The 25,254-nt window shown below is 45.0% G+C and overlaps 1 protein-coding gene across 1 annotated transcript in view; it reads right to left on the bottom strand.

Moving 5' to 3' along the window:
• The window catches only part of ANKDD1B (ankyrin repeat and death domain containing 1B), a gene marked incomplete at its 5' end in the record, with an annotated part of 58,017 nt that overhangs the window by 8,359 nt on the left and 24,404 nt on the right, over window positions 1-25,254 (bottom strand). Inside the window, 6 exons of the mRNA XM_084802727.1 lie at window positions 3,883-3,981; window positions 7,835-7,933; window positions 10,685-10,783; window positions 20,264-20,362; window positions 21,821-21,919; window positions 23,534-23,632. Coding sequence (XP_084658853.1) covers window positions 3,883-3,981; window positions 7,835-7,933; window positions 10,685-10,783; window positions 20,264-20,362; window positions 21,821-21,919; window positions 23,534-23,632 — 594 coding nt within the window. The remainder of the gene's footprint in view (window positions 1-3,882; window positions 3,982-7,834; window positions 7,934-10,684; window positions 10,784-20,263; window positions 20,363-21,820; window positions 21,920-23,533; window positions 23,633-25,254) is intronic.

Here is a 25,254-nt window from a genome sequence, read left to right as displayed (position 1 = left end):
TTAACATGGGTACTAGGGATGAGACTCAGAGCCTCACATTTCAAGACAGTCACTCTACCCACCAAAGTGTCCTACCCCTGGGCCTTTTATTTGCATTTCAAATGACCAGTGATGCATTCTCTAAGGGAATTCTAAAGATAATTAAAAGTAATGGTCAGAAATAAGCCCCAGAAAATAACTGCAAGGTTAGAAACTTGCATTTCTAACCCCAAGGATCCAGGAACTTCTCTCAATTAGTCGGAATAGCAGCTACAAGTACAATTCTCACCAACCCAAATGATTCACTTCTTAGTGTGGGTGCTAAGACCCACATGAGCTGGGAATCAGGGCTGAAAGTAATCAGCCTGTAACAGGAGAGCTGGTAATGAAATTAGGAAGAATTGCATTTTGCAGGCATTTAGCAAGCCTCTAATTGCATACTGTCTGCATTCTGCCTCGTAAAGCCATTTGAATCACCATAATTAGCCTATTTTTGGGAAGGCAGCATTCTAAAAGCCAGAATTTTCAAGCTGGAGACACTTTCCCATTGGAGTGGAGGCACCATCTGTCCTTGCCAGTGAGCAGACAGAGGCCAGGAGCTTTGGGACCAGAGTTACACTTAGATCAAGCCTCTTTCTTGGCTCTTTGCAGTCTCTCTCTCTTCCTCCCTCCCTCCCTCCCTCCTTCCCTCCCTGAGATGCAAGCCTGGCTGGCCTGGAACTCTGGAATTTGTTACATAGACCAGGCTGGCCACAGGTGTGCGCCACTATACCTGGCTACCAATCCAGACCTTAACACAGTCTGAGAAACACTTACCTTTGTTTTATTTTTATTTACTTATTTTTATTTTTTGGTTTTTCGAGACAGGGTTTTTCTGTGTAGCCTTGGCTGTCCTGGACTTACTTTGTAGACCTGGCCGGCCTCGAACTCACAGCAATCCACCTGCCTCTGCCTCCCGAGTGCTGGGGTTAAAGGCGTGCGCCACCACGCCCGGCCCTGTTTTACTATTTTTAAGAAGATATGGGAGCAGGGGTAAAAAGAAAAAGGAATGGAGGGGGGGGGCTGGAGAGATGGCTCAGTGGTTAAGAGCACTGGCTGCTTTTCCAAGGGTCCTGAGTTCAATTCCCAGTAACCACATGGTGGCTCACAACCATCTGTAATGGAATCTGGTTCCCTTTAAAAAAAAAAAAAGAAAGAAAGAAAGAAAGAAAGAAAGAAAGAAAGAAAGAAAGAAAGAAAGAAAAGGAATGTTTGTCCATTCATTATACATGCACTGGGTGCCAGCCATGGGCCAGACCCTTGGAATAAAGTAACGAGGGAGAAGGGAGAGTGGGAGAAATTGCATCCTGAGGGCTAGCAGCCCTAGGATTTGGGTTTAAAACAAGCAAAGTGAAGTGGCAGTGTTGACCTTGACAACTGCAATAGCCAGTCTGCTACCCACAAAAATTCCTACAGGGTCTCTGCGCGCCCACCTGCCTTGCAGGAGTTAAGTATGGATGAAAACACAGAACGAGTTACTCCACAAAGAATGCATGGGAAAAGACCAAAGCTGAATGTTAATGAGCTCAACCAGCCACATCTGGGGACAAAGTGGCATTCCACCCAAGTGTAGGCCCTAGGGTAGGTGGTCATGTTTTCCTACACGCTACCATGTTTACCACATTGCCCACAGCTTGTGTTATTTTTGTAATAAAAAAAAAAATCCTGACAGAGAAAAGAGAAACAATAACACCATGACCTTAGCTCATCCGTATGCGGAACTCAGGACGCTGAGTACAAGGTGAACCAGGACGGAACAAACCAGAAAAGAAAGCGGCAGGTTTGAGGTTGGGGACACAGCTCAGTGGTGGAGCAGTGGCCTTTCAAGGGCAAGGCCCTGGATTTTGTGCCCAGTACTGAGCGGCCCATACCGTGTTTTATAAATTCGCCTTGGTGCTCTGGGCTGAAAAAAGGAATTGGCGTGCATGTGCTCATTTAGCGCACACTGTTAACAGTCTGTTGGTTCCGGAACAACTCTCTTCCAGCCCAGATATCCCTGGAAGAAAACCAGGGGGAACCAACTTGAGTCAGGGTTTTGTAGAGGGTTTTGTTTTTGTTTTTTGTTTGTTTGTTTTTTAAGACAGGGTTTCTCTGTGTAACTTTGGCTATTCTGGACTCATTTTGTAGACCAGGCTGCCTCAAACTCACAGAGATCCGCCTGCCTCTGCCTCCCGAGTGCTGGGATGAAAGGCGTGCGCCACCACGCCTGGCTTGAGCCGGGGTTTTAAGAAGTTGCCTGAGCCAGCACATCCAAAGAGGCTTAGACGAGAACAAGGGATGCAAGGAGCACAGACATCACATGCCTAACACCACGGTTGACACTGAACTACACACACACACATCACCCAGAAAAAAAGCTTAAGAGATAGGAGAAAAGAATAAGGATAAAATATACTTTAAATGTGCTAGCAACCAAGTTATTATATGCATACACATGGCATAGTAGTATGAAAACCAAATAAGCTAGAGACAAGTGTGGGAAATTGTTTTTATAAATCTCACCATATAAACATTACACTTGGGCGATGTGAACCTATAATCTTGAAAAATATAACTAAATTATTTGAATCCTATTTATAATAATAGTAATTCTTTTCCTTTTTTGTTTTGGTTTTTATTTTGTTTTTTGATTTTGAGACAGAGTTTCTCTGTATAAGAGCTCTGACTCTGGCTGTCCTGGAACTCACTGTTATAATGAAAGAAAATCCCAATCATTAAATTTTACCAAAAAGGACTTACGAGCCAGATGCTGAAGTGAAAGCCTGCTAGCTCAGAAAGGCAGAGAAAGCACCCAGCTGACCCTCCTCAGCTCAACTCCCGAAGAAAAAAAGCCAAAAGCCTGCTGCTAGCTGGCCCGACAGCCTAGGAGAAGAAACCAAATAGCTAAAGAGGTGCTCCTCCGTCTCCACGTGGTTTTAAATACCCTTCCCTCAAAGTCCCTCCTTTCTGTTTAATCCCTGTCAGCTGGTTTCTTGCTCCACCTCTTGGCCTAGGGTTAACTTTATTAAACCCTGTGTACAGAGAGCTCCTGGATTAAAGGTGGGTGCAGGGCTGGACCATGCCAAGCAAGAACCAGGTGTTTACAGTTTACTATATCGTGCCTCAGAATGGCATCAACTATCCTTCAAAAACTCACTCCATAGACCAGGCTGGCCTCGAACTCACAAAGAGCCGCCTGCCTGCCTCTGCTCTCCCGCTCCACCAAGAGTGCTGGGATTAAAGGCATGCCCCACCGTGCCTGGCCCCTAATAGTAATTCTTATAGACAGGTCTCAATCAAAATTGAAGTGCAGGCCTGGGGAGATGGCTCAGTCAGTAAAGTGCTTGCCACGTAAGCACCAGTGTAGAAAGGCTTGCCCCTATAATCCCAGGGCTGGGGGTGGGGGGCTTGTGGGGGGGTAGGGGGGCGGAAGGTAGAGGCAAGAGGATTCATCCATGGGGCTTGCTGGCCAACCAGTCCAGCTAAATTGCAGGTTAGTTCAGTGAGAGATCCAGTCTCAAAAAAAATAAAATAAAATAAAATAAATAAATAAATAAATAAATAAGGTAGGGAGAAGTCCCAACATTGACCACTGGCCTCCAGGCCTCCATGTGCTACACACACACACACACACACACACACACACACACACACACACACACACACACACGATAGATGGTGGTAGTGGTGATAATGATGAACAAGAAGAAGAAGAAGAAGAACAACAACAACAAGAAAGACAGACAACCTGGCTATTTTCTTGCCTATGAAGATGCTGCAGCTCATGTTCGTTTCTCATAAGAAATTCTGGCTCCTATTCACGTGGCAGCCAAGAAGGAGGTCTCCACTGCCGCCTCAGAAAACCATGCCACCAGAACAAGTTACCTTGTCAGTGAGTTTCAGGTTGCAGCCAGCCTTCAGCAGTGTCTCCACCAGCTCCACGTTGCCGAGGTCAGCAGCCACGTGCAGAGGGGTCTGCTGCCTCTGCCATGAGAGACACGAAGCTGTCATGGAAGCACATGCAGGAGAGATTCCATACAGGCTTTGGGGGCAGAGGTAAAAACACGTACCCTCACGTGGGCACAGGGGACATTTGTTGCAGCAGCATTTTAAGATATTGAAAGATGAGAGGAAGTTACGGTTAGGTCACAGACGGTTCAAATATCCAGAAATTATCTCAAGCTGGACTATAGCAGGATTTCCGGAGCTTAGATAAAAGCCAGGAACTTGGGAAACAGGTTCCCATCTGCCAAAAGGAGTCTCTACCCTTATCTCTGGCAGAAGGGACGTATGGCCACTTGTGGGGCCTATGAACATATCAACGTTCATGTTGGTCGCCAGGCTCCCTCAGTGTCACAAATACCTGTTATATGGTTCCTGGCCTTCTCACTCCCCACCGCTCCCTGCCAGCTACTTGTCCTCCTTACAACCCACATGATTTGCCCCCCCCCCAGCCCCTGCTACCCCCTCTTGCTGTCTCACTGTGCTCTATTCTCTATTTCTTGCTAATCTCTGCTCTGATTAGCCACTATTCTCCCTGCTATGTGCTCTCTCACACACAGCTCTGGCCATCCATGTCCAGTCTGCTTTCTCCTCTCTCTGCTCTGGATGCTTCCAGAAGCCACTGGATGTTCTCTCTCTCTCTCTCTCTCTCTCTCTCTCTCTCTCTCTCTCTCTCTCTCTCTCTCCTCAATAAAAAGCTGCCCCAAATAATGGAGTGGTCATATTGTCAGTTTCTTTACTGAATCCCTTCTCATACAGTTAGTTACTTGTTTAGTAACAAAACATTATATAAACTATATATAAATATATAGGAATACTTGGCAACTATGAAACCAACCTCAGAGCTAGGTGCAGTCCCAGCTGCATGGGAGGCTACGGTAGGAGGACTTCTGCAGCCCAGTGATTTGAGGCCAATCTAAAAAGTGTATGAGATCTTGTCTCAAAAAATGTTTTCAGTGCAAGGTACCGCGAGGACTCAAATTCATAAAGACAGAAACAAGGGTACTTTCCAGGGGCTGGCGAGTGGGAAATGAGAAGTTTTGTGATATCACAGAACTATACACTTAAAAATAGTAGTAATAGCCAGGCGTGGTGGCGCAGCCTTTAATCCCAGCACGCGGGAGCCAGAGGTAGGTGGATCGCTGAGTTCGAGGCCAGCCTTGTCTACAAAGTGAGTCTAAGACAGCCAAGGCTACCATAGAAACGCTGTCTCAAAAACAAAAAAACAAAAAAACAAAAAACAAAATTTTAAAAAGTTATAATAGTAACTAGTGTCATATACATTTCACCATAATAAGATAGCTTCAAAGATTTCTATAAAGGAAAAACTATTTATGACATAATATTAAAAGCTCTAGGAGGAGGCTGGAGAGGCGGCTCGTGGTTAAGAGCACTAGCTAATCTTCCAAAGGATCCTGGTTCGATTCCCAGCATCCACATGGCAGCTCACAACTGTAACTTGAATTCCAGGGATTCCAACACCCTCACACAGACATAAATGCAGGCAAAAAGCTGGGTGTGGTGGCACATGCCTTTAATCCCAGCACTCAGGAGGCAGAGACAGGGGGATCTCTGTGAGTTTGAGGCCGGCCTGCTCTAGAGTCCAGGACAGCCAAGGCTAACACTGGGAAACCCTATCTCAAAAAACAAAAAAACAAAAACAAATACAAAAAGCAGGCGAAACACCAATGTACATTAAATAAAAACAAATTATTTGTTTAAAGCTTTAGGAGATAAAGGGACTATATCTGGCTTAGTTTAATTTACAAATGCACAGAAAAAGAGAAAGAACTGCATTAATAATATTAAAAGTGATAATGTCAAAGTTAGGAATACTGATGGTTATTTTATTGTCTTCATGATGCCTTTCCCCATTTTCTACAATATTGAGTATTAGGAAGTGAAGGACTTGCAATTTCTTAGTGGAGTCATCGCTTTCTATCAAGAAGATGAAAGTACAATCCATGTAAACGCAAGATCATCACCCTGACATGTGGGCAGACAGGAGCCTTGGTTAGGATCTAAACCTATTCCTCCACCAGGCAGAGAATGCCACTTCCTGGGCCAAGTGCTGAGTGACAGCTTGAAGCACTAGGTCGCTTCCTACCAAAAAAGGCAAAGCCCAGTTGCCTAAGTCGTTACCGGAAAGCACCTAGAGCAGGCCACCAGCAGGTGGCAGTGTGCCTCTCTGGGGCCTCATCTCCCAGCACAGGAATGGACAAACCTCTCCAAGGGCTGGCTGTGTATACCACACAGGACACAAGTGTGTGCTGTATCAACAGGAACATGCTTTGACAATGCTCCTCTAAGTCCAGAACACAGCAAACGACAAAACATAAGCTACGTTTTTGCAGTGGGGCCAAAAGAACATTTCATTTTTTATTGTTGTTTTAGCTTTTGTTTTTTGTTTTGTTTGTTTTGGTTTTTTCAAGACAGGGTTTCCCTGTGTCACCTTAGCTGTCCTGGACTCACTTTGTAGACCAGGCTGGCCTCGAACTCACAGCGATCCACCTGCCTCTGCCTCTCGAGTGCTGACATGTCACTTTTTAAAACCAAATTTATATGTCCTGATTTTACATACTTCCTGTGAAAAATATCAATACTATTGTTTTGCATATATATTAGTGACGTTAGGAAAGTTTGAACTGATACAGTCTCGTTGTGTAACTAATTGGCAGGAATAACAAATACTCCACCCCTAGAGTGGATCAAGCCAGTTCTGGAGAAGCCAATAATCACACACGAACCCAAGGCTTTGTCTATGTAAGAAAGATTTGAAACATTAGCAAGTTTGGCTACGCAAATACATTTAATAACCAGGGGAGGTCTGCTTCCAGCTTGTGGGCTAGGACGGCATACAAGAGGGGAATTCCCCCCCTCCTCTGGAGGAGGGAAGGGACAGAGTGCAAATATGTCCTTGCTCAGGTCAAAAATTAACCAAGGGGCCTCCGGAGCTGGAGGAAACCTGAAGGGAACGAGTCAAGCTCTGTTTCAACAGGTGAGGAAACGGGCACAGGGGAGGTTGGGACAGGTGCGCGCCTCCCACCCCACCCCCAACATAGAGGACATAGATGGAGATTGTCTATGAGGCAACTAAGGAGGCTGTATGTAGCTTCCACCCCACCCCCACCCCCACCCCACACCCCCTACCCCCCACTCCTGCAGGCTTCCCTCTGCCCGCACTCGCTGGAGGAGGCAGTAAGCCAAGGCTGCTGCAGAGGGCGGGGCAGAGACAGAGCCATCCTCCCACTGCTTGCTGCTCCACCCGGTCCATCTCTAGCTGGTGACAGGTAGTTTTTAATGGGGTATTTGATTGTGACTCAGCTCACTGCATGCCTGGTGATCTTTTTATTTGTTTTTGTTGTTTGTTCGTTTGTTTGTTTGTTTTAGCTCTAAGAGGTCTCTTGCCTTCTGGCATAAGAAGATACTTATGTGGAAACAAAGCTTCCTTCCTACTGGGGAGCAGCTTCAGGTCAAGGATAGCACTTAACAGTGTAGGAGTGGCTTTTGATTTAAAGAGCGTCTGGCAATTTGCTTTGGCATGGCTTATCAGAAGCCCTGACTATGCCTATTAAAAAATGAACAACTTGATTACATCCTCACAGAATCCCAGTTTCGCCTCTGAAAAAAGAAGAGGTGTGGGGCCAGCTTAGGGGGTCACAGAAGAAAGGTGATGAAAAGGATGCGCGTGCCCCCGCCCCCACCCCAAGAATACTCTTAGGCACCTTGAACCTAAGCAGAGCTCCCTGCTGATGCTTTGTGTTGAAGCCTGGAAATTCCATGTTGTAATGCAAAAGCAGCGAGCAAGCGAGCGTCCAGGCTCCAGCCTACTTACCTCATCTAAGCTGTTGACGTCGTGCTGAGCCCTTAATAAGCTGTTTACCACTGCAGGGTGGTTGTTGATAACTGCTAAGTGAAGAGGGGACTCCTTAGCCTGTAGAAAGAAAGAAAAGTTGCAACCCCCAAAACCGTCTGGCTTCAGCAATTCAAGTGCTGAAACGATTCGTTTCAGCCATCAATGTCAGATGCGCTCTGAGAACTGAAGTAGTCCACCCCAGTGTCAGGCACACAGCAAGCCTTGGACAGTCACTAGCATCTCCAGGCTGTCTGTCATTCTGAGCCTGAGTAACAAACAAGCAGTTACTATGGGCTAGAGATTTATCTTTTTTTTTCCCTTTTTTTTTTTTTTTTTTTTTTAGATTTATCTTTTTAATGAAGTCACACAGCTGTTTAGTTTCAAGGCTTAAGTGATTAGAAGACAGACACGTCAGATGTGCTGAGGTGGCATGTGTGTCAAGGGAGGGCTGACCTTTCCGGAAGCTAGAAGATGCTTCCTTGAAGAAATGACACCTGAGCTCAAACATACATAAAGAAGTATTAAGAAGGCCCAGTTGGGGCTGGAGAGATGGCTCAGTTGTTAAGAGCACTGCCTGATCTTCCAGAGGTACTGAGTTCAATTTCCAGCAACCACATGGGGGCTCACAACCATCTATAATGAGATCTGATGGCCTCTTCTGGCCTGCGGGTGTGCATGCAGACACAACATTGTATACTTATGTTTGTATACTTATTTATTGTATACAATAAATAAATCTTTAAAAACAAAAAGAAGGCTCAGCTGGGGACTTCTCCAAGCCTTCAGAGAGCCAAAGGACAAAAGGAGTGGCCACAAAGGAAGAAATGTATACACAGCATTTCCTGACCAGATGTGAGCCACACTCAGATCTCTCGAGCCCAGGCATGGCTGGTGTCCCTGCCTACTCCAGGGCTCAGGGCTCCTCTGAGGCTTCAACCCATGGTGGCCCTGTGACCAATCTCAGCCTCCTGCTCTTTCATTTTCATTCCCTTCTTTTAGTAAACAGCCCATTTTCTTGGCCTCACCCCATCTACGCCTCCCTGACCCCTCTCCCCCCTCTTTGCCCACCAGACACAGGGTCCATCACCATACACTGTTATCTCCCCTCTACCCAGCCACACTGGCCGGTGGAGCTCTCTTGGGAGAGAGAAGGCAGCTGAGGACCGCGGAAGAAGCAAATGAACAGAGCGGGCAGCGCGAAAGCAGAGGAGGCAGGAGATGAGTAAGGTGGGGGGCAGGAAGTGGAGGGAGAAGGGGAGAAGGAGAAGGGCTTGCAGACAACAGTGGGTGCACTGGCCCGAGATGCAGGGAGTCCCTGCAGCCCAGTAGTGGTAGCGGAACTGCGGGCAACACAGTAGACAACGTAAAGGAGGCGGGGTGGTTAGGATCCGGTAGAAACAATGTTGGTAACAAGTATCAGGCACACTCTGCACATGCTCATAGGGTACTTACTCTGCGCTCACTACCTGCAAAGTTTAGCCTGTTTTAAACACTAGGTTAAGTGCTGGGTGGTGGTGGTGGTGGTGGTGGTGGCAGCCCATGCCTTTAATCCCAGCACTTTGGAGGCAGAGGCAGGAGGATATCTGTGAGTTCGAGGCCAACCTGGTCTGCAAAGCGAGTCCAGGACAGCCAAGGCTACACAGAGAAATCCTTTCTGGAAAAACTAAAACCAAAACCAACCCACTAGGTTAAGCAGGTGTGCAGTGGCACAGTCTTGCCATCCCGGCACCCACGAGACAGCCGGGAGGATGTCAAGTGTCAGGTCAATCTAGGCTCGGTAGGGAGCTTCAGGATAGCTTAGGCGACACCCTGAGACCCTGGCTCAAAAGCATGCAGAAAAACAACCCTAGGTTGAATAACTGCTCTTCAGAGCCGTGTCATCCATGATAAGCCTAGGAGTTGGACCTTATAGTCCCTATTTTACCCACAAACAGATCAGTGACTCCTCAGTTACAAGGAAGAGGAAAAGTCGGGACTTGAGCACGGCGCTTCCAGAGTTCAGCACAGCAGACCAGAGATGAGGAACAAGTAAAGCTGTGTTGGATGGCTGAGCCATGACAAAGCAAGAACAATGAGACAGCATCCTTCATCTGGAGAAAGTGTGACCAGGGCCACTTGCTGCCCCACCCCCCACCCCTTCTCCTAGGAATGAGGAAACCTTCCTGCCCTTAGCTAGACAAGCTCAGAGCCATGCCCTCTAACTCCCCGCTCTACAAACTTAGCGGGCACCGTTCAGGTCAATCCCTCCTCCTTTCAAGTCAGTGCCATAAATAGAAATGGCTCAGCACAGGCAAAGAAAATAATATTATTCACAGGAGAGAGGAAAATACAGCGGGAGATAGGGAGTTCTTCTCAGATGCTCGCACAGAGGGCCTGCCTCTGTTCTGCCACAGCCAACCCAAACTTTAGAAAAACCTCAATCACTAATAAAGGATTGACTTTTGCAGGGAGTTGGGGAGAACAATCTGAGCTGGGGAATGATCCATTTTCTTAACATCCGTGGCAGCGGGGACAGCAGCAGCATTTCCCAGACTGATAAGATCTCTACAGGAGTCAAGGCGACTCTAGACACCTGAGACGTACTGTAGTCAACATGACTACTTTAAAAACAAAGGCTTTGCTTTGTGCAAGAACATCAGTGACTTTCTAAAATTTATGCCTTGGGTTTTATTTCTCATGATTAAGATTATTAAAAAAAAAAAAAAAAAGAGTCAGTGTTCCCAACAAAGAATCCCTTCCTTGTGACGCATCGCCAGTGTGTGTCTGCCAGGAGCATTTGCACAGCCGGCTTCTCGGCCCGGCACCCAAGCCTGTGGTGACTGGACTTACTTCCTTCTGCTGCGGCAGATCAGCATTCTCACTGAGAAGGAAGTTGACAAGGGATGCGTGGCCATTCCGGGTCGCTGTCTGCAAAGCACTGACATTGAGCTGCAAGGAAGAGATGGAGAGAGGGGAAGGGGGAAACCCCCTTACTATGTGAGTGTGCTCTGGCGCTTAGCATCCGGTGGTTAATTTACACAATGAAATAGTACAACCAAAGAAGGAAATCGAATGTGCTTCTGCTCATTTGAAGGCCTATCACTTGGAAGTGGCTTCTACTACCATGTCCTATGCCCGATGCCCTGACTGGGTCTCCAAAATTCATGATCCTAACAAGATGAGATATGGGAGAGAAGACATCAGGCAGTGGTAATGTTGAGGGAGTGGAGCCCCCATAACAGTGTCCATGGTCTTACAAGAAAGGCCAGGAGGCTAGCTGGCCCTTCTTTCAGCCATGAGAGGACCCAAGAAATGGCTGCCAGTGATGCTGGTAAAGCGTCCTCACCACAACCTGACCCTGTTAACGCCCAGGCTCGGGTTTCCAGTCTCCAACTACGAGACATGAATGCTTGCTGTTCACTTCACCCAGCTTTGTATTATTATTATTATTATCATTATTATTGTTGTTGTTACTACGACTACTACTACTACCTGACCAAGGACACCAGGACTGTAGGCTCAATTTTCTTAACTAATATATTTTTATTAACAACTTAGTGACCGAGCATACATCACTTATAACCCGACTAACCAAAACAATAGGAAATGAGAATTAATAGACACAATAACAAAACCTTAAGGATATCAGTTCCGAGGAACGATTCTCCGGGTGTGAGCCGCAGGATTTCTTCTGCTGGAACCTGGAGTAACCACAACCCAGAACCTCAGCAGGAGCCGGAGCCCCAAAGCCTTCCCTCGAGCAGTTCTCTCTAGGAGCGTCTTGAAGTGCAGCGATGAACAGCCAAAACTATCCCAAGTCTCCAAAAAGCCCCTGCCTCCAGTTCTGGCCTCATTTATATATCTCCTCCCAGAGTCGGTTCATGGGATCTTTTCAGCTGGCAACAATTAAGCTCCTGCATGAGGTGGTTGCTCTTCTAGTGAATTAACCTCACCTGTTCTCTCACGAGACCTTTCTGATCCCACACTTGGAATCCTAAAAAACAGGTTTCTCTCTCCTTCACCAGGACACTGGGACTTAGCACACACACAGTTACATCTCTACTTCCAGAACCAAGTTTACCACTGTGGTCCCCCGTAAATCCTTTCCCCGAGTTAAAGTAGGTGACTGACATTGGCCTCAAAAATTGACCTCAATGGTTTCTGGTTCCCTGCCTCTGTTTATTCCCAGCCCTCCTCTTCTTTGCCAGGCATGGCGTCAAAGCTTAGCGGGAATTGCCGCCTGTGTGAAGTGTTGCTTCTCTGCCCTCTTACTCAGTTCCTTTCACAACTCCCATTCACTCACTTCTACTGCCCCTTGCCACTCTCCAGGGCCTAAAGTATCTTTGCTTAGTGGCCACGCTAAGTGTTACTCAGCATAAAATCACACCCTGTCAATCTCTAAGCAACCTAGCATCACACTTGACAACAATAGAAGCCAGTGAATTAGTTATGGTTGATTATAAGATTGCCATAAAATATATCCGGGTCCTCCATATAAGGGCATGACAGAGAACTGCTTTCCCAAAGCGGCTGTGTCGTATCCCCTGACCTACTTGCCTCTTCTTTATCAATAGCTAGGATTCATGTCGTCTTCTTTTTTTTTTAATATTTATTTATTTATTTTATGTATATGAATGCTGTATCTGTATGTACACCTGCATGTCAGAAGGCATCAGATCCCATTATAAATGGTTGTGAGCCACCACGTGGTTGCTGGGAATTGAACTCAGGACCTCTGGAAGAGCAGGCAGTGCTCTTAACCTCCAGCCCCAGGATTCACTTTTTTACTCCCTTGAATGCAGGTGGACCTGCAGCTGTTTGATCAATGGACACGGCAGAAGTGATAAGGAGTCACTTGCGGGCAGGGCCCCTGACCAGACCAACAGCTTCCACTCCCTTCCTTTCGTGCGGCTGATAATTACCGCACTTCCTCTTGGGGCCAGCTGCCAAGCTATCCAAGACTGACCCTTCCATAGAGGCCACTTGTTGGTGCTCCAGTTGACCTCCCAGCTGACAGCTGGCAACATCTTCCAGGTAAGTGTGTGAGCCATCTTGGCTATCTAGCCCAAATAAAACTTTACATGACCCCAACCCTCGCCAACCTCTGACTATAATCATGTAAACAGACGCAAAGTAGGATTATCACAGATGACCCCCTGTCAACCCACTCTAAAAGTTTTTAGAATCAAAATGGACATCCTTTTGAACAGTAAAAATAAATAAATAAATATTATCAACAGGCCTTTCAAAGAGGGATCTGGTGTACAGATCGCTAATAGTGAGAGCTGTCCTAGTTACTTTTCTATTGCTGTGACGAAACATTGTTACCAAGGCAACTCGTAGAAGAAAGAGTTTATTCAGTTAGTTTCAGAAGGTGAGTCTACAACCTTTATGTCAGGATCATGGCAGCTGGAAGGCATGGTGCTGAGTCAGTGGCTGAGAGCTTACGTGTTGAGACAGCAAGCATGAGGGAGAGAGGGAGGGAGACAGAGGGAAGGAGAGAGAGAGAGAGAGAGAGAGAGAGAGAGAGAGAGAGAGAGAGAGAGAGAGAGAGAGAGCTGGGAATGGTATGAACTTTTGAAACCTCAAAACCCACCCCTAAGGACACATCACCTATAACAAGACCACGCTTCCTAATCCTACCCAAACAGTTCCACCAGCTAGAGACTAAGTTTCAAACATGTGAGCCTATGGGGGCCTTTCCCACTCAAACCACCACCAGAGCCAGGTGTGGTGGCACACGCCTTTAATCCCAGCATTTGGGAGGCAGGGGCAAGAGGATCTCTGTGAATTCGAAGCCAGCCTGATCTACAATGAGTCTGGGACAGAGACACCCTATCTTGAAAAAAGCCAAACCACCACCAGATGTATTCACAAAAGACTTCTAGGACCGCACTCTTGCACGAAAGAAACTGAAACCACAGGGGGAAAAAATGTTCCTGGAAGCTGGGGCGGGGGGGGGGGGCAGGGGGTGGGAATGGTGGTGGTGTTACGGCTTAGCACGTCCTGTACTGCTCTTGTGGAGGACATCAGTTTGGTTCCCAGAACCCATGCAGGTAGCTCACAACCACCTATAACCCCAGCTCCAGAGATCTGACATCCTCTGTTGACATCCTTGTGCAATTGCACTCACATGCACATACTTTGTCAAACATGTCTACCTACACATGCATACAAAAGTTAAAACTAAACCTTAAAAAATACACTACTCGTGCAAGGACATCTGCCCAGCAACTTCCTGTTCGATCGTGGACCTACGACTCTTGCTATTGATCCAGACAGTCAACAATTTTTGCTTCAGACACCTTAAGCAATCCTCCTCAGTTTTGAGACCCTAAGAATGTCCCTTGGCCACAATGACCTTCAGCAAAGTTACAGATTCCTCATACATCCTACTGCAGCATCGCACCATCCGTAAACCTAATCCTTAACTCTTCCATGTGTTGAGACTGACACACCATGAGCGATAATACCACACTGGTGTTCTAAGCCACAGAGCTTTGCTTGTTTTTTTGTTGTTGTTGTTGTTTTGTTTTTGTGAAGCAATAGGTAGTGGCTAACTGAAAGCTAGCTTGAGCTGGTGCTAACCATTTGTGTAACCTGGCTTAGAAGGCTTATGAGTGCAGGCCTCTGTAAAAACAGTGTAACCACCTATATTTGTTTTCTTTACCACTACAGGTTGCTGCCATAAACTTAGTGTAACAACAACAACAATAATCATATTATTATTATTATTATTATTATTATTATTATTATTATTATTATTATAACAATAAAGTATCATCATTATGCAGTTCCAGATGTTAAGAAGTTCTGGAGGCTGCTGGTTAAACTGGTTTTTAGATGCCTAGATGCATTGGCTTATGGCCCCCTCTCTCCATCTTCAAAAATCAGTGGTATTTAGCTGGGTCCTCCCTGTTTTCCTCTCCACTTTAACAGACTCCTGCGACCACATTACCCAGGATAATTTCATATGAAGATCAGCTGGTTTTGCCATATAACCACGTATGGGTTCATTGGAATAAGATATCTCTGGACACCAGGGGAGCATCATTCTTCCTGCAATGCCCTCCTGCCTCTTTCCTTTAAGCCACAGTAATGCTGAAGATATTAATATCATATTATTCATCCCACAAACATGCTGAGCACTCATTACGTGACAAACCATGTCAGAAAGATATGTTTATAAGCATGCCTATTAGATGCCTGAGATTAGATTCCAATTGACCCATGGCTTGGTGGACTGGTAGATTGGTGTACCCAAAGCCTTAGAGTAGCATCTAATGAATAGATTCTAGATGTTATTGTCAACACTGGCTGGTTATTGTCAACTACAATGTGAACTAAAAGAACCAACGGGAGCCAGGCGAGGTGGCACACGCCTTTAATCCCAGCACTTGGAATGCAGAGGCAGGTGGATCTCTGTGAGTTTGAGACCAGCCTGGTCTACAGAGTGAGTTCCAGGACAGCCTGGGCTACACAGAGAAACTCTATCTCAGAAGCAGAACAAAAAACAAGAAGAGAGGGGCTGGAGAGATGGCTCAGAGGTTAAGGACGCTGACTGCTCCTCCAGAGGACCTGAGTTCAATTCCCAGCAACCACATGGTGGCTCCCAACCATCTATAATGAGGTCTGATGCCCTCTTCTGGCCTGCAGTGTACATGCAGGGAGAGCACTGCATACATAATAATAAATAGATAAATCTTAAAAATAAAAAATAAAAATAAAAAAAACAAGGAGAGAGAGAGAGAGAACAAACAAACCAGCTATTTTGTATTGAATGACCAAGAATGCATTTTGGGGGGAAAGTGTCATTTAGAATGAGATCAGAATGTCGAAGGCACCCCTGGGAAGATCTGAGGCCACCTAACTCAGAAACTAATGTCTCAAGAGCTCAAAGTCAGCATCCTATGGTAGAAGCTGTGGGACTATGTAGCCATCTGCCCAACCCTACAGGCTCAGTCTGCACAGCCTATGTATGAGCTTTACAAGAAATAAAGAAACACGTGCAAGTTGGTTGAGTATATGGGTGTTTTGTCTGCATGTATGTCTGCGCGCTAGATGCATGTCTGGCCCTCAAGAAGACCAGTGCAGGGTGTCAGAGCCCCTGGAGCGGGAGTTACAGACCATTATGCTCCACTATGTGGGTGCTGGGAGTCAAACCCCAGTCCTCCGGAAGAGCAGCTAGTGTTCTTAACGGCTAAGCCATCTATCTCTCCAGCTCCAGAAATATGTGGAACTTAAGAAAAAATAATAATAATAACTACTAGCTCCAAGATGCCGAAAGAAAGCCACAAAATTGAAGTGAATAAATATTTAATCGACACATTTCTACTTCATTGATTGTTAAATGTAATGCCATAAAATATTCATTACATTTGTAAATGACTTGGAGCTCTCATTTCTTTAACCTCCTGAAAATTCCCAAGAATATACACAGTGTTCTAAGAAATCAATCATGTATAAATTAGATGAAATTCACTGCAGCCAAATTATTATAAAAATAAAAATAAAAGATCTGCTTAGAGTGACAGTGGCAATAAATATTAGAGATGTAGGGAAATATAAATACACTTGATAGGATATGATGTAAGGCTTCTACGAGCTTGAGTTTTGAGGGCTTATAAAAGTTTTCCTGGGCCCCCTGGCAGCTGCTACAATGCTGAGGAGAGCCTATCATCCACACTGGGCAGTCTCTCTAGCACAAATGGAGGAAGTCCGCTTACAACCGAACCTATGACCTTACTCCAATCGCCTCCTCAGAAATGACTCTCTCTCCTTAGCGACAAGGAGGTATGAGAGAACACAAAAGCCATCTCCTAGAGGCCAAGCAAGGCTGGTGTTAGCAAGGTGGAGGAGTCCCGTGACTGACTCCATCCCTGCAGATACAAAAGCAAAATGAAGTCCAAAGCACCGTGGATGGTGAATACCGCTGCGGCTGGCTTCTTAGTCTACACTTAGTTGCTGGAAGTCTTCTCCGGGATTAAAGAGAACACTTCTGGACCATGATGGATGCTGTAATTATTTATCTAGGAGCTGTGCTCATGAACAAAGCCCAAAGCCTCTAGAAGTTGTATTAAGTTGTCATTGCTATCACAAAGTGCTTGAGGTAGGCTAGTTGATAAGGAAATAAGGTTTGTCTTGCTCAGTTATTGCAGAAAGGAAGTCCAAAACTCATAGAGTGGGTTCTGGAAAGGTAAGCTAGGCTGCACCAGCCAATCACAGGGCTCCACCCTAACAAACTAATCCCTTTCCAAAGGCTGTACCTCTAAGTACCATGGTTGCGTTACTATGGTTCCGCCCTCAATACTGCTATTAGGAGGCTTTGGAGGATAAACTCCTTGGTGATTCGGGAGAAACAAACCTATTCAAGCAACAGCTCTGGTAAGAGCTGGCTGTGGACTTACGGCAACTTCCACCAGCTGAGGCTGTTAATGAGAGAAAGTGGATGCTGGGAATCTATTGGGGGCGGGATGTGACCTTGTGTGTGGGAAAAATCACTGCAAAGTCAAATCCCAATGAAGGCAGAATAAGCTAATATAGACGCTATATTAGCTGGGGTTCACACCCAGGAGTGGGCCTCAGAGTCCTGCTGACCAGGGAGGCCATCCCAAGGACTTGGAGTGGATGGTCTCGGGGACACGGAAGGTTTCCACACCCTGAACTCTTTTTTTTTTTTTTTTTTTTTTTTTTTTAGTATTTATCTTTATTATTTTTAGTTGAGTATAGGTGTGTGTGTATGTCTGCATGTGGGTTCCTGTGGAGGCCAGAGGTAGTGTACCCCTAAAACTGGAGTTATGGATGGGCGTAGCTAATCTGATGTGGGCTGTGGGAACTGAACTAGAGTCCTCTGGAAGAGCAGCTAGTGCGCTTAACTCCTGATGGATCTCTGCAACTGACAAATTCTGAATTCTTATTCTATGATTGTTTGTTGTATCAATAACCTTGCAATGTTGTTGAGAAGTAACTCACTATTTTTTATTTATATTCTCTCTTAAGGTATTTGTCAATGTCTATGTAAATCCATTATTAACATTTATTATGTCACTTTTAATTAGTGTTCTATATTTATATATTGCAATGTATTTGTAGTAATTTCATTATAATTTCTTGAGATTAGTTTATGAGTTTTTGGATTTTTTGTTTGTTTGTTTGTTTGTTTGTTTGTTGTTTTTTTTCTGAGACAGGGTTTCTCTGTGTAGCCTGGACTATGCTGGACTCGCTTTGTAGACGAGGCTGGTCTCGAACTCACAGCGATCTGCTTGCCTCTTCCTCCCAAGTTCTGGGATTAAAGGCATGCACCACCACCGCCCAGGGAGTGTTTTAATTTTTAATGGCAACATATTTTTCCAATTGGCAAATTCACCAAACTCACATCTGGCACCTCCTGCTATTCACTGCACGCACAGCCTGTATGACTTCTCTGGCCATTGATAGTAATGACATCACCTACGTCAAGGAAGGGCCTATATTTTTCCTCCTCTTAAATTATTCTCTCATTATAATTTCCCATAAGTGATTTTAAAAACGACAGTAACAAATTGTTTTTCAGAAGGATCTAGCCATGGCAGCAGGATACAAGGGGTGGGGGGAAACATTATTGTTTGGGGCTTTGTAGCTTTTGTGAAGGAATTGCTTACCCATTGTGCTAATACAGAGATTCAAATAAAGGCCACAGCAAGGTGCAGAGTAGTGTAAATTACATGGTATGCTGCTGCGTAGATGAATGTCCGATCCAGTCACACTTTTCGAATGAACAGCAACTTCCTGAGAGGCTGAGTCCCGAGAAACAGAACTGAAATGTAGGGTTGGGGCAGGACGCTTTTCTACCATCTATTATTTCAGGTACCATTTGGATTTTCTGTCATGAGTTATTTTCATTGTAATTTAATATTAGTTGGAAAAAACACAGGTAACCCATCTGAAGTCACAGGCTCCAGCATGAGTTTGGATCTTTGTGTTGCCACTGTGTTATGGATGACCCTGGATCAGTTTCTTACTCTTTCTAGGCCATTGTTTCTTGGTATAAAAAGAAGTGAAGCGAGTATATACCATTTGTCTCTTTTTACTTCTGGGTGAACTCACTCATTATGATAATTTCTAGTTCAATCCATTTGTCCACAAGTTTCAGGAATTCCTTGTTTTTAATATCGGAATAGTATTCCATAGTGTAAATGTACCACAGTTTCTTTACCCATTCTTCTACTGAGGGACACTTAGGCTGTCCCCTTGATGGGGAGGCCTGGTGGCACTCAGAGGAAGGATAACAGGTCACCAAGAAGAGACTCGATACCCTATGATCATATACAGGGGGAGGAGGTCTCCCTCAGTCACAGACATAGGGGAGGGGAGTAGGGGGCAAGCGGGAGGGAGGGAGGAATGGGAGGATACAAGGGATGGGCTAACAATTGAGATGTAATATGAATAAATTAATAAAAATTAAAATTAAAATAAAAGGAAGTAAAGCTAGCAATGTGGTGTGGGAGTGTAGTAATGTGGTACAGTTTGAATAATGACCCCTATAGGCCCATATATTTGAATGTTTAGTCCTCAACTGAGCCTGTTCCGGAAAGACTAGTGGGTGTGCCCTTACTAGAGTAGATGTGTCCCTGTGGAAGGAAGTGTGTCACTGCAGGTGGGCTCTGAGATTTCAAGAGTCATGCCAGGCCCATTCTTACTTTTGCCTTCTGCCCATGGATTGGGATGTGAGCTCTCAGCCACCGCTCCAGCGCATGCCTGCCTGCTGCCTGAAACGGTAAGTGAGCCCCCCAGTTAACCCGTCTGTTGTATAAAGTGCCTTGCTCATGGTGTCTTTTCACGGCTATTGGACAGTAACTTGAAGTTTTTGAAATCTGTTAGCACCATGATTAAACACAGGGAGCTTTGTATTGTAAGCCAGACAGCATCCTGCGTTCTTCAGGTCCAAGATGGCGCCAGGAGCCTTTCACACAGCAAACTATTTCTTTTCCTTTAGTATTTGCTGTCAGTGAGTGGTGTTAAGGACGCCTGTCACCTTGCTGTGTCAGCTCCTTGCTCCTTTTTTATTGTTTTCAGTTATTCCTCAAATGAACTGGAAGAACAACATTGCTTCTGAAGAGACACGTCGTGAATCATTAATTCCTTTTTTGTTTTTTGCTTTTTTTGTCTTCTGATTTTTGTTTTTGTAGTCCTGGCTGTCCTGGACTCCCTCTGTAGACCAGGCTGGCCTTGAACTCACAGTGATCTGCCTGCCTCTGCCTCCCAAGTGCTGGGATGAAAGGTGTGCACCAACACCACCTGGCTGAATCATTAATTCTTATGCAAAGCAGGACATGCTAAAAATCTTAGTTCTATGAAAACCCAGAGAATCATCAACTAAGGACCAGAGTTCTAATTACTATTCTAAGCCATCCTCCCACTGTGTGGTTGCTCACAGCCCAGATCTCATACTTTGTTTGGAATGTTGACATCACTTCCTCCTGCCAGGAGCACGCGACTGCATTCTTCGTGACCTCCTTCGACAGCCAACATGAATGGAGTTTCTCCATTCTGACAGGAAGAAAAGGATGTTAGGATTCATTTCCCCTTGGCATGGAATAGAAATACCTTGAGAAACAGCATGCTTCTGATGTCTTTTGGGCATGATTCTTTCTGTTGTTAGCACTACTTGACATGTATGTGCCAACATACACTTTGATACAGTCAAAGGACATGAAAAATCCTACCGGAGCATGATCCATGCTGCCCTCCTTGTGTGTACAAGAAAGCCAAACAGCTGCTGGCCAGAGCCTTTCTTTATCAACCTCTATTAGCCAACTCAGCCCAGCTATGCTCAGTTTCTGTCCTCTGGACCAGGCCCTGGACACACTGTGTCTGTTATGCATGTGTGTGTTGTACACACACACACACACACACACATACACACACACACACCAGGAAACTAAAAACCAAAAATAATAACAATGACAAAAGCCAACTCTCTCTGCCAAAGTCTATTGGAATGGCAAAACTAAGATAATATAGCTTCACCTCCTAGGTGAAGGCTTCACTTTCTGAAATAAAGTTTCATGGCACACTGTATATTCAGCTATAATCACATGGAGCCCAATAGTGTATGTTTTCCCGTATGTCTCTCTTGTCCTGTAGTGTAAAAGCACATACTTAATCTAAAAACAAATGGCTTCTTCTTCTTTTTTTATTGAAAAGAAATTTTTAATTCATGCAATGTATTCTGATCACAGGTTCATGCCCCTCAACTCCTCCCAGATCCCCCCATCTCACCCAATCCCATGCTCTCTCTCTCTCTCTCTCACTCACACACACACACACAAACAGGCAAACAAAAAACAAAAAAGAATAAAAAACAAACACACACATAAACAAAACCCATAAAGCCACAAATTTGAAACCATAATATACAAACCAAAACCAGACACACAAAAATAAATAATAAATAAATAAATAAAGCCAAAAGAAAACCATATGAGACAAAAAAAAATCTATAGAAATATATTGTGTTCATTTGTGTCGGCCATCTACTGCTGAGTGAGGAGCCTCCCCCGGAGTGTGCTTTGTATACCCAGTGAGAACCACAAAAGACAACTAATTTTTCCTTTGCAAGCAATTGTGGACTGGAAACAGCGCCTCAGAGTTGGAAGCACGTGTCCACTTCCCCTCTCAGGGCTGGGATCTCATCTGTCTTGAAACTGTACAGGCCCCGTGGGTGCTGCCTGCCGCCGGCTCTGTAGCGTCTGGCAGGCAGCGTTTCTTCGGTACCATCCCTCCGTCTTCCTCTTGCTAATGGCTTTTGAGTGAATCAACAAATGCCCTGTTAAAGGGTACTTGAAAAGAAAAAGAGAAAAACAAAAACAAAAACAAAACCAGCAGAACTCTTCAGCGTTGTATTTTATGCAGGTGGCATCCCGTGGATGTCCTGCCCTTTTCTAGAAAGCGCCTCCTGCCCCGCCCTCTAAGTCCTGTGGCCACTGAACGCACAAGTCTGCATACCTCATTGGTCTCGTTGACTTCCTGCCACTGAGTCAGTAGAGCCTGCACTGCCGGGCTGTGGCCATGCATCGCAGCCAGGTGCAAGGCCGTGTTCCCCTCCTGCAACAGAGAGGCATCCCAGGTGAGATAGCCCGTGCTGAGGAACAGTCCCCCCAACACGAGGGCGCAGTGTGACCTCTAGAAGCCTTTTCTAAATGTTTAATGAAAAGTCTTAGCCAGCTGAACCAGTGGGGAGGAAAAAAGGAATCATTCTTGCTTGAATTTGATACTAATTCTCTAGGAATTAAAAAAAAAAAAAAAGGACCTAACCTATGTCCTATGTTAGGGTACACCGATAGGACCAATTTGAGCAGTGACCTTAGTATCTAATGTCAGTGATATGTATCACACATATCAAAAGATTTATGGTGCAAAACTCTTAGACCTGTAATCCAGCATCTGGGAATTTCCCCTAAGAAAGCCATCAAACATGTCCATTTTCCTTTTGTCGTTAATGTGGGACCAAGTCCACAGCAGTCCTCACGGAAGGCTGGAAGAGGGTTGGAGTTTATTAAGAGTGGGCCATCCGTCAGGCGTGGATGACACATGTCTTTAATGCCAGCACTCGGGAGGCAGAGGCAGGTGGATTGCTGTGAGCTCGAGGCCAGCCTGGTCTACAAAGCGAGTCTAGGACAGCCATGACTATACAGAGAAACCCTGTCTCAAAGCAAAACAAAACAAAACAAACGAACAAACAAACAAGAGTGGCCCCTCCTTCACAAGCCACCCTGAAGCCACGCCCTTCCTTCACAAGCCACTCTGAAGCTACGCCCCTCCTTCACAAGCCACCCCGAAGCCACGCCCCTCCTTCACAAGCCACTCCCATCAAGCTTCTAGCTTAGAAGAGTCACACTCCACATGAAGTAGAAAACTCCAAGAAGGGAACTAATTTCAAAACATTTCTGGAGCAAAACCTACCAATCATAGCCAGGCATGGTGGTGCACGCCTTTAATCTCAGCACTCAGGAAGCAGAGGCAGGTGGATCGCTGTGAGTCGAGGGTCGCCTGGTCTACACACCAAGCTCCAGGACAGCCAGTTACATAAAACACTATTTCTCAACTCGTAGGTTGTGACCCTTTGGGGGGTGGGGGTCGAACAACCATTTACAGGAGTTACACATCAAATATCCTGCATATCAGATACTTACATGATGACTCATAACAGTGGCAAAATTACAGTTATGAGATAGCAACAAATAATTTTATGGTTGGGTGAATCACCACAACGTGAGAAACTGTATTAAAGGGTCACAGCATTAGGAAGGTTGAGAACCAATGACATAACGAGAGAAACTTTGTCTCAAAAACAAAACAAAAGCCCACCTACCAATCATGACCATCCACAACAAAAGTGGATGGATTTTACCCATGCAGTCCATGGTTGTCAGTAGTAAAAATTTAGGAATCCCAATGTGGACTAGAAAAAAACCAGCAATCTGCACACCAACTGTTACTCCTCTTTGTCCTCAGTTAGAAAAAAAAAAAAATATATATATATATATATATATATATATATAAATTAAAATATAAATTAAATAAATAAACCTATTGGGAGGCAGAGGCTTGCAGAAGTTTGAAGCCAGCATGGTCTACAGAGTGAGTTCAAGACAGCCAGAGTACACAGAGAAACCTATCTCAAAACAAAACAAAACAAAATGCCTAAGTACAACTCACCTTGTCTTTTTCTGAAGTATGCAGATTAAGGAAGATAAGCTTTTCAATCATTTCAACGTGGCCCCTTTCAGCTGCCAAAAGAAATGGTTTTCTTCCTCTCTGAAAATCAATCACGAAGTCTACATTTATTACACATTCAACATATAACACGTTAACTGACAAGGCGCGGGTAGCATTTCGAAGATAATGAGGCAGCTAAGATGGCCCCTCTCATGGGAAGAGAATGATAATTTCTCTGAACCCAAGCCAGATCCAGTTGTGTGTTGTCATCAGAACCGCGAGGAACCCCATATCGTCACTGAGTCAGCCACAGGATGACAAGTGTTCAGAGAGGTCCTCTGGAGGTCAGAGGAGTGCTACGTCACAGTCTAACCATCAGACGCTATTTCAAATGTAGCAAGAGTTCCTGAACGGATCAGCCGTTCTTTCATTCAGGGAGTTACTGAGAAATTAGCTTATGCCACCAGGTCCTGTGTGAAGCACCCGGGCATCTCACTGAGTCTCACTGATAAAAACACACGACGCAGAAAGTCTTCAGGGTTTAACACACATGAAGCTTACTCAGATACACCATTTGGCCAGCTGAATTTTACTTTACTTTTAAAGATGTGTTTATTTGTGTTTAATGTGTGTGTGTGTAAACCTGAGTGTATATATCGGTGCCGTATGTGTGCATGGTACCTTTGGAGGCTAAAAGAGGGCATTGGATCCCCCTGGAACAGTTGTGAAACTGTTGAAAAAACAGTTGTGAGCCTCCACGTTGGTGCTAAGAACTGAACCCAGGTCCTCTGCAAAAGCAGCAAGTATTTTTAACCACTGAGCCATTGCTCCAGCTGCCACTCAATCAAATTCGGGGTCATTTTCACTGGCTGTTATAACTCCAAGAATCAATCAGAAAACTCTAGAGTGTGGGTCTATTTGAAACAGAAACAAAAAGTGGAGCAGAAACATCCAGAAATCCCAGTGAGGGGTGGCGTGTAGAGCCGATTCTTCAAATATAGAACATTTGAGTAATTGTTATTTCTCCAAGGTTTCCTGCTGGTAACAGGGACTGCATTTGCAGTAGCCAAAATGTCATCAAGAGACGTGAAAGGTGCATGGAAAACTTAATTTTTCAACTTGAGCTATTTTTGAAAACGAGGAAGAGGAAATCGGATGACAAAACAGTCAAAGATGAATTTTCTTCAACTAAAACGAAGGGAACTTGGCTTGCCATAGTGTGTCGAGCATAGCAAGACACCTCTAACGTACAGAAGGTACACAATTTATAAATAGGGCTCTGAATCTGTCAGCTAATTGTTAACTAAATGGTTCTTAACAAAAAAGATCGTGGCCACTGTTTGCTTCTAAGGGAGGAAAAAGGAAGAGAAACAGCCTAAAATAGTCCACTGCCTAAAACAAAATGAAAGACATCTGCTGAGAACAGCCCTGTGAAGACCTGGGTCCATGAATTATCAGAACCTGGAGAAACAAACTAGCACCAAAACGTTCACATGATCCAGTTGTTTGTTGGCCACACAGACTGTCAATGAGAGCGACATCTCCAGCCCTTCAAAGCTTGAAGAGATGACAGCCTTCCTTATTCTCAGGAAATCACCGAAGGGTAAAGGGAAGGAAGGGGTTGGTTGGAGCCAGTTTTCTGCTTGTAGGCTGTGTTATGGCTGATGGACAAAGTCTAGTCCATGTGAAAATGACACACTGATAGTGACTGTCAGTGACTT

The sequence above is a fragment of the Acomys minous genome (assembly GCF_964271855.1).
Source record: "Acomys minous genome assembly, chromosome: 11".
NCBI classification, from domain to species: Eukaryota; Metazoa; Chordata; class Mammalia; order Rodentia; family Muridae; genus Acomys; species Acomys minous.
This window is presented reverse-complemented; position numbering and strand designations above follow the sequence as displayed.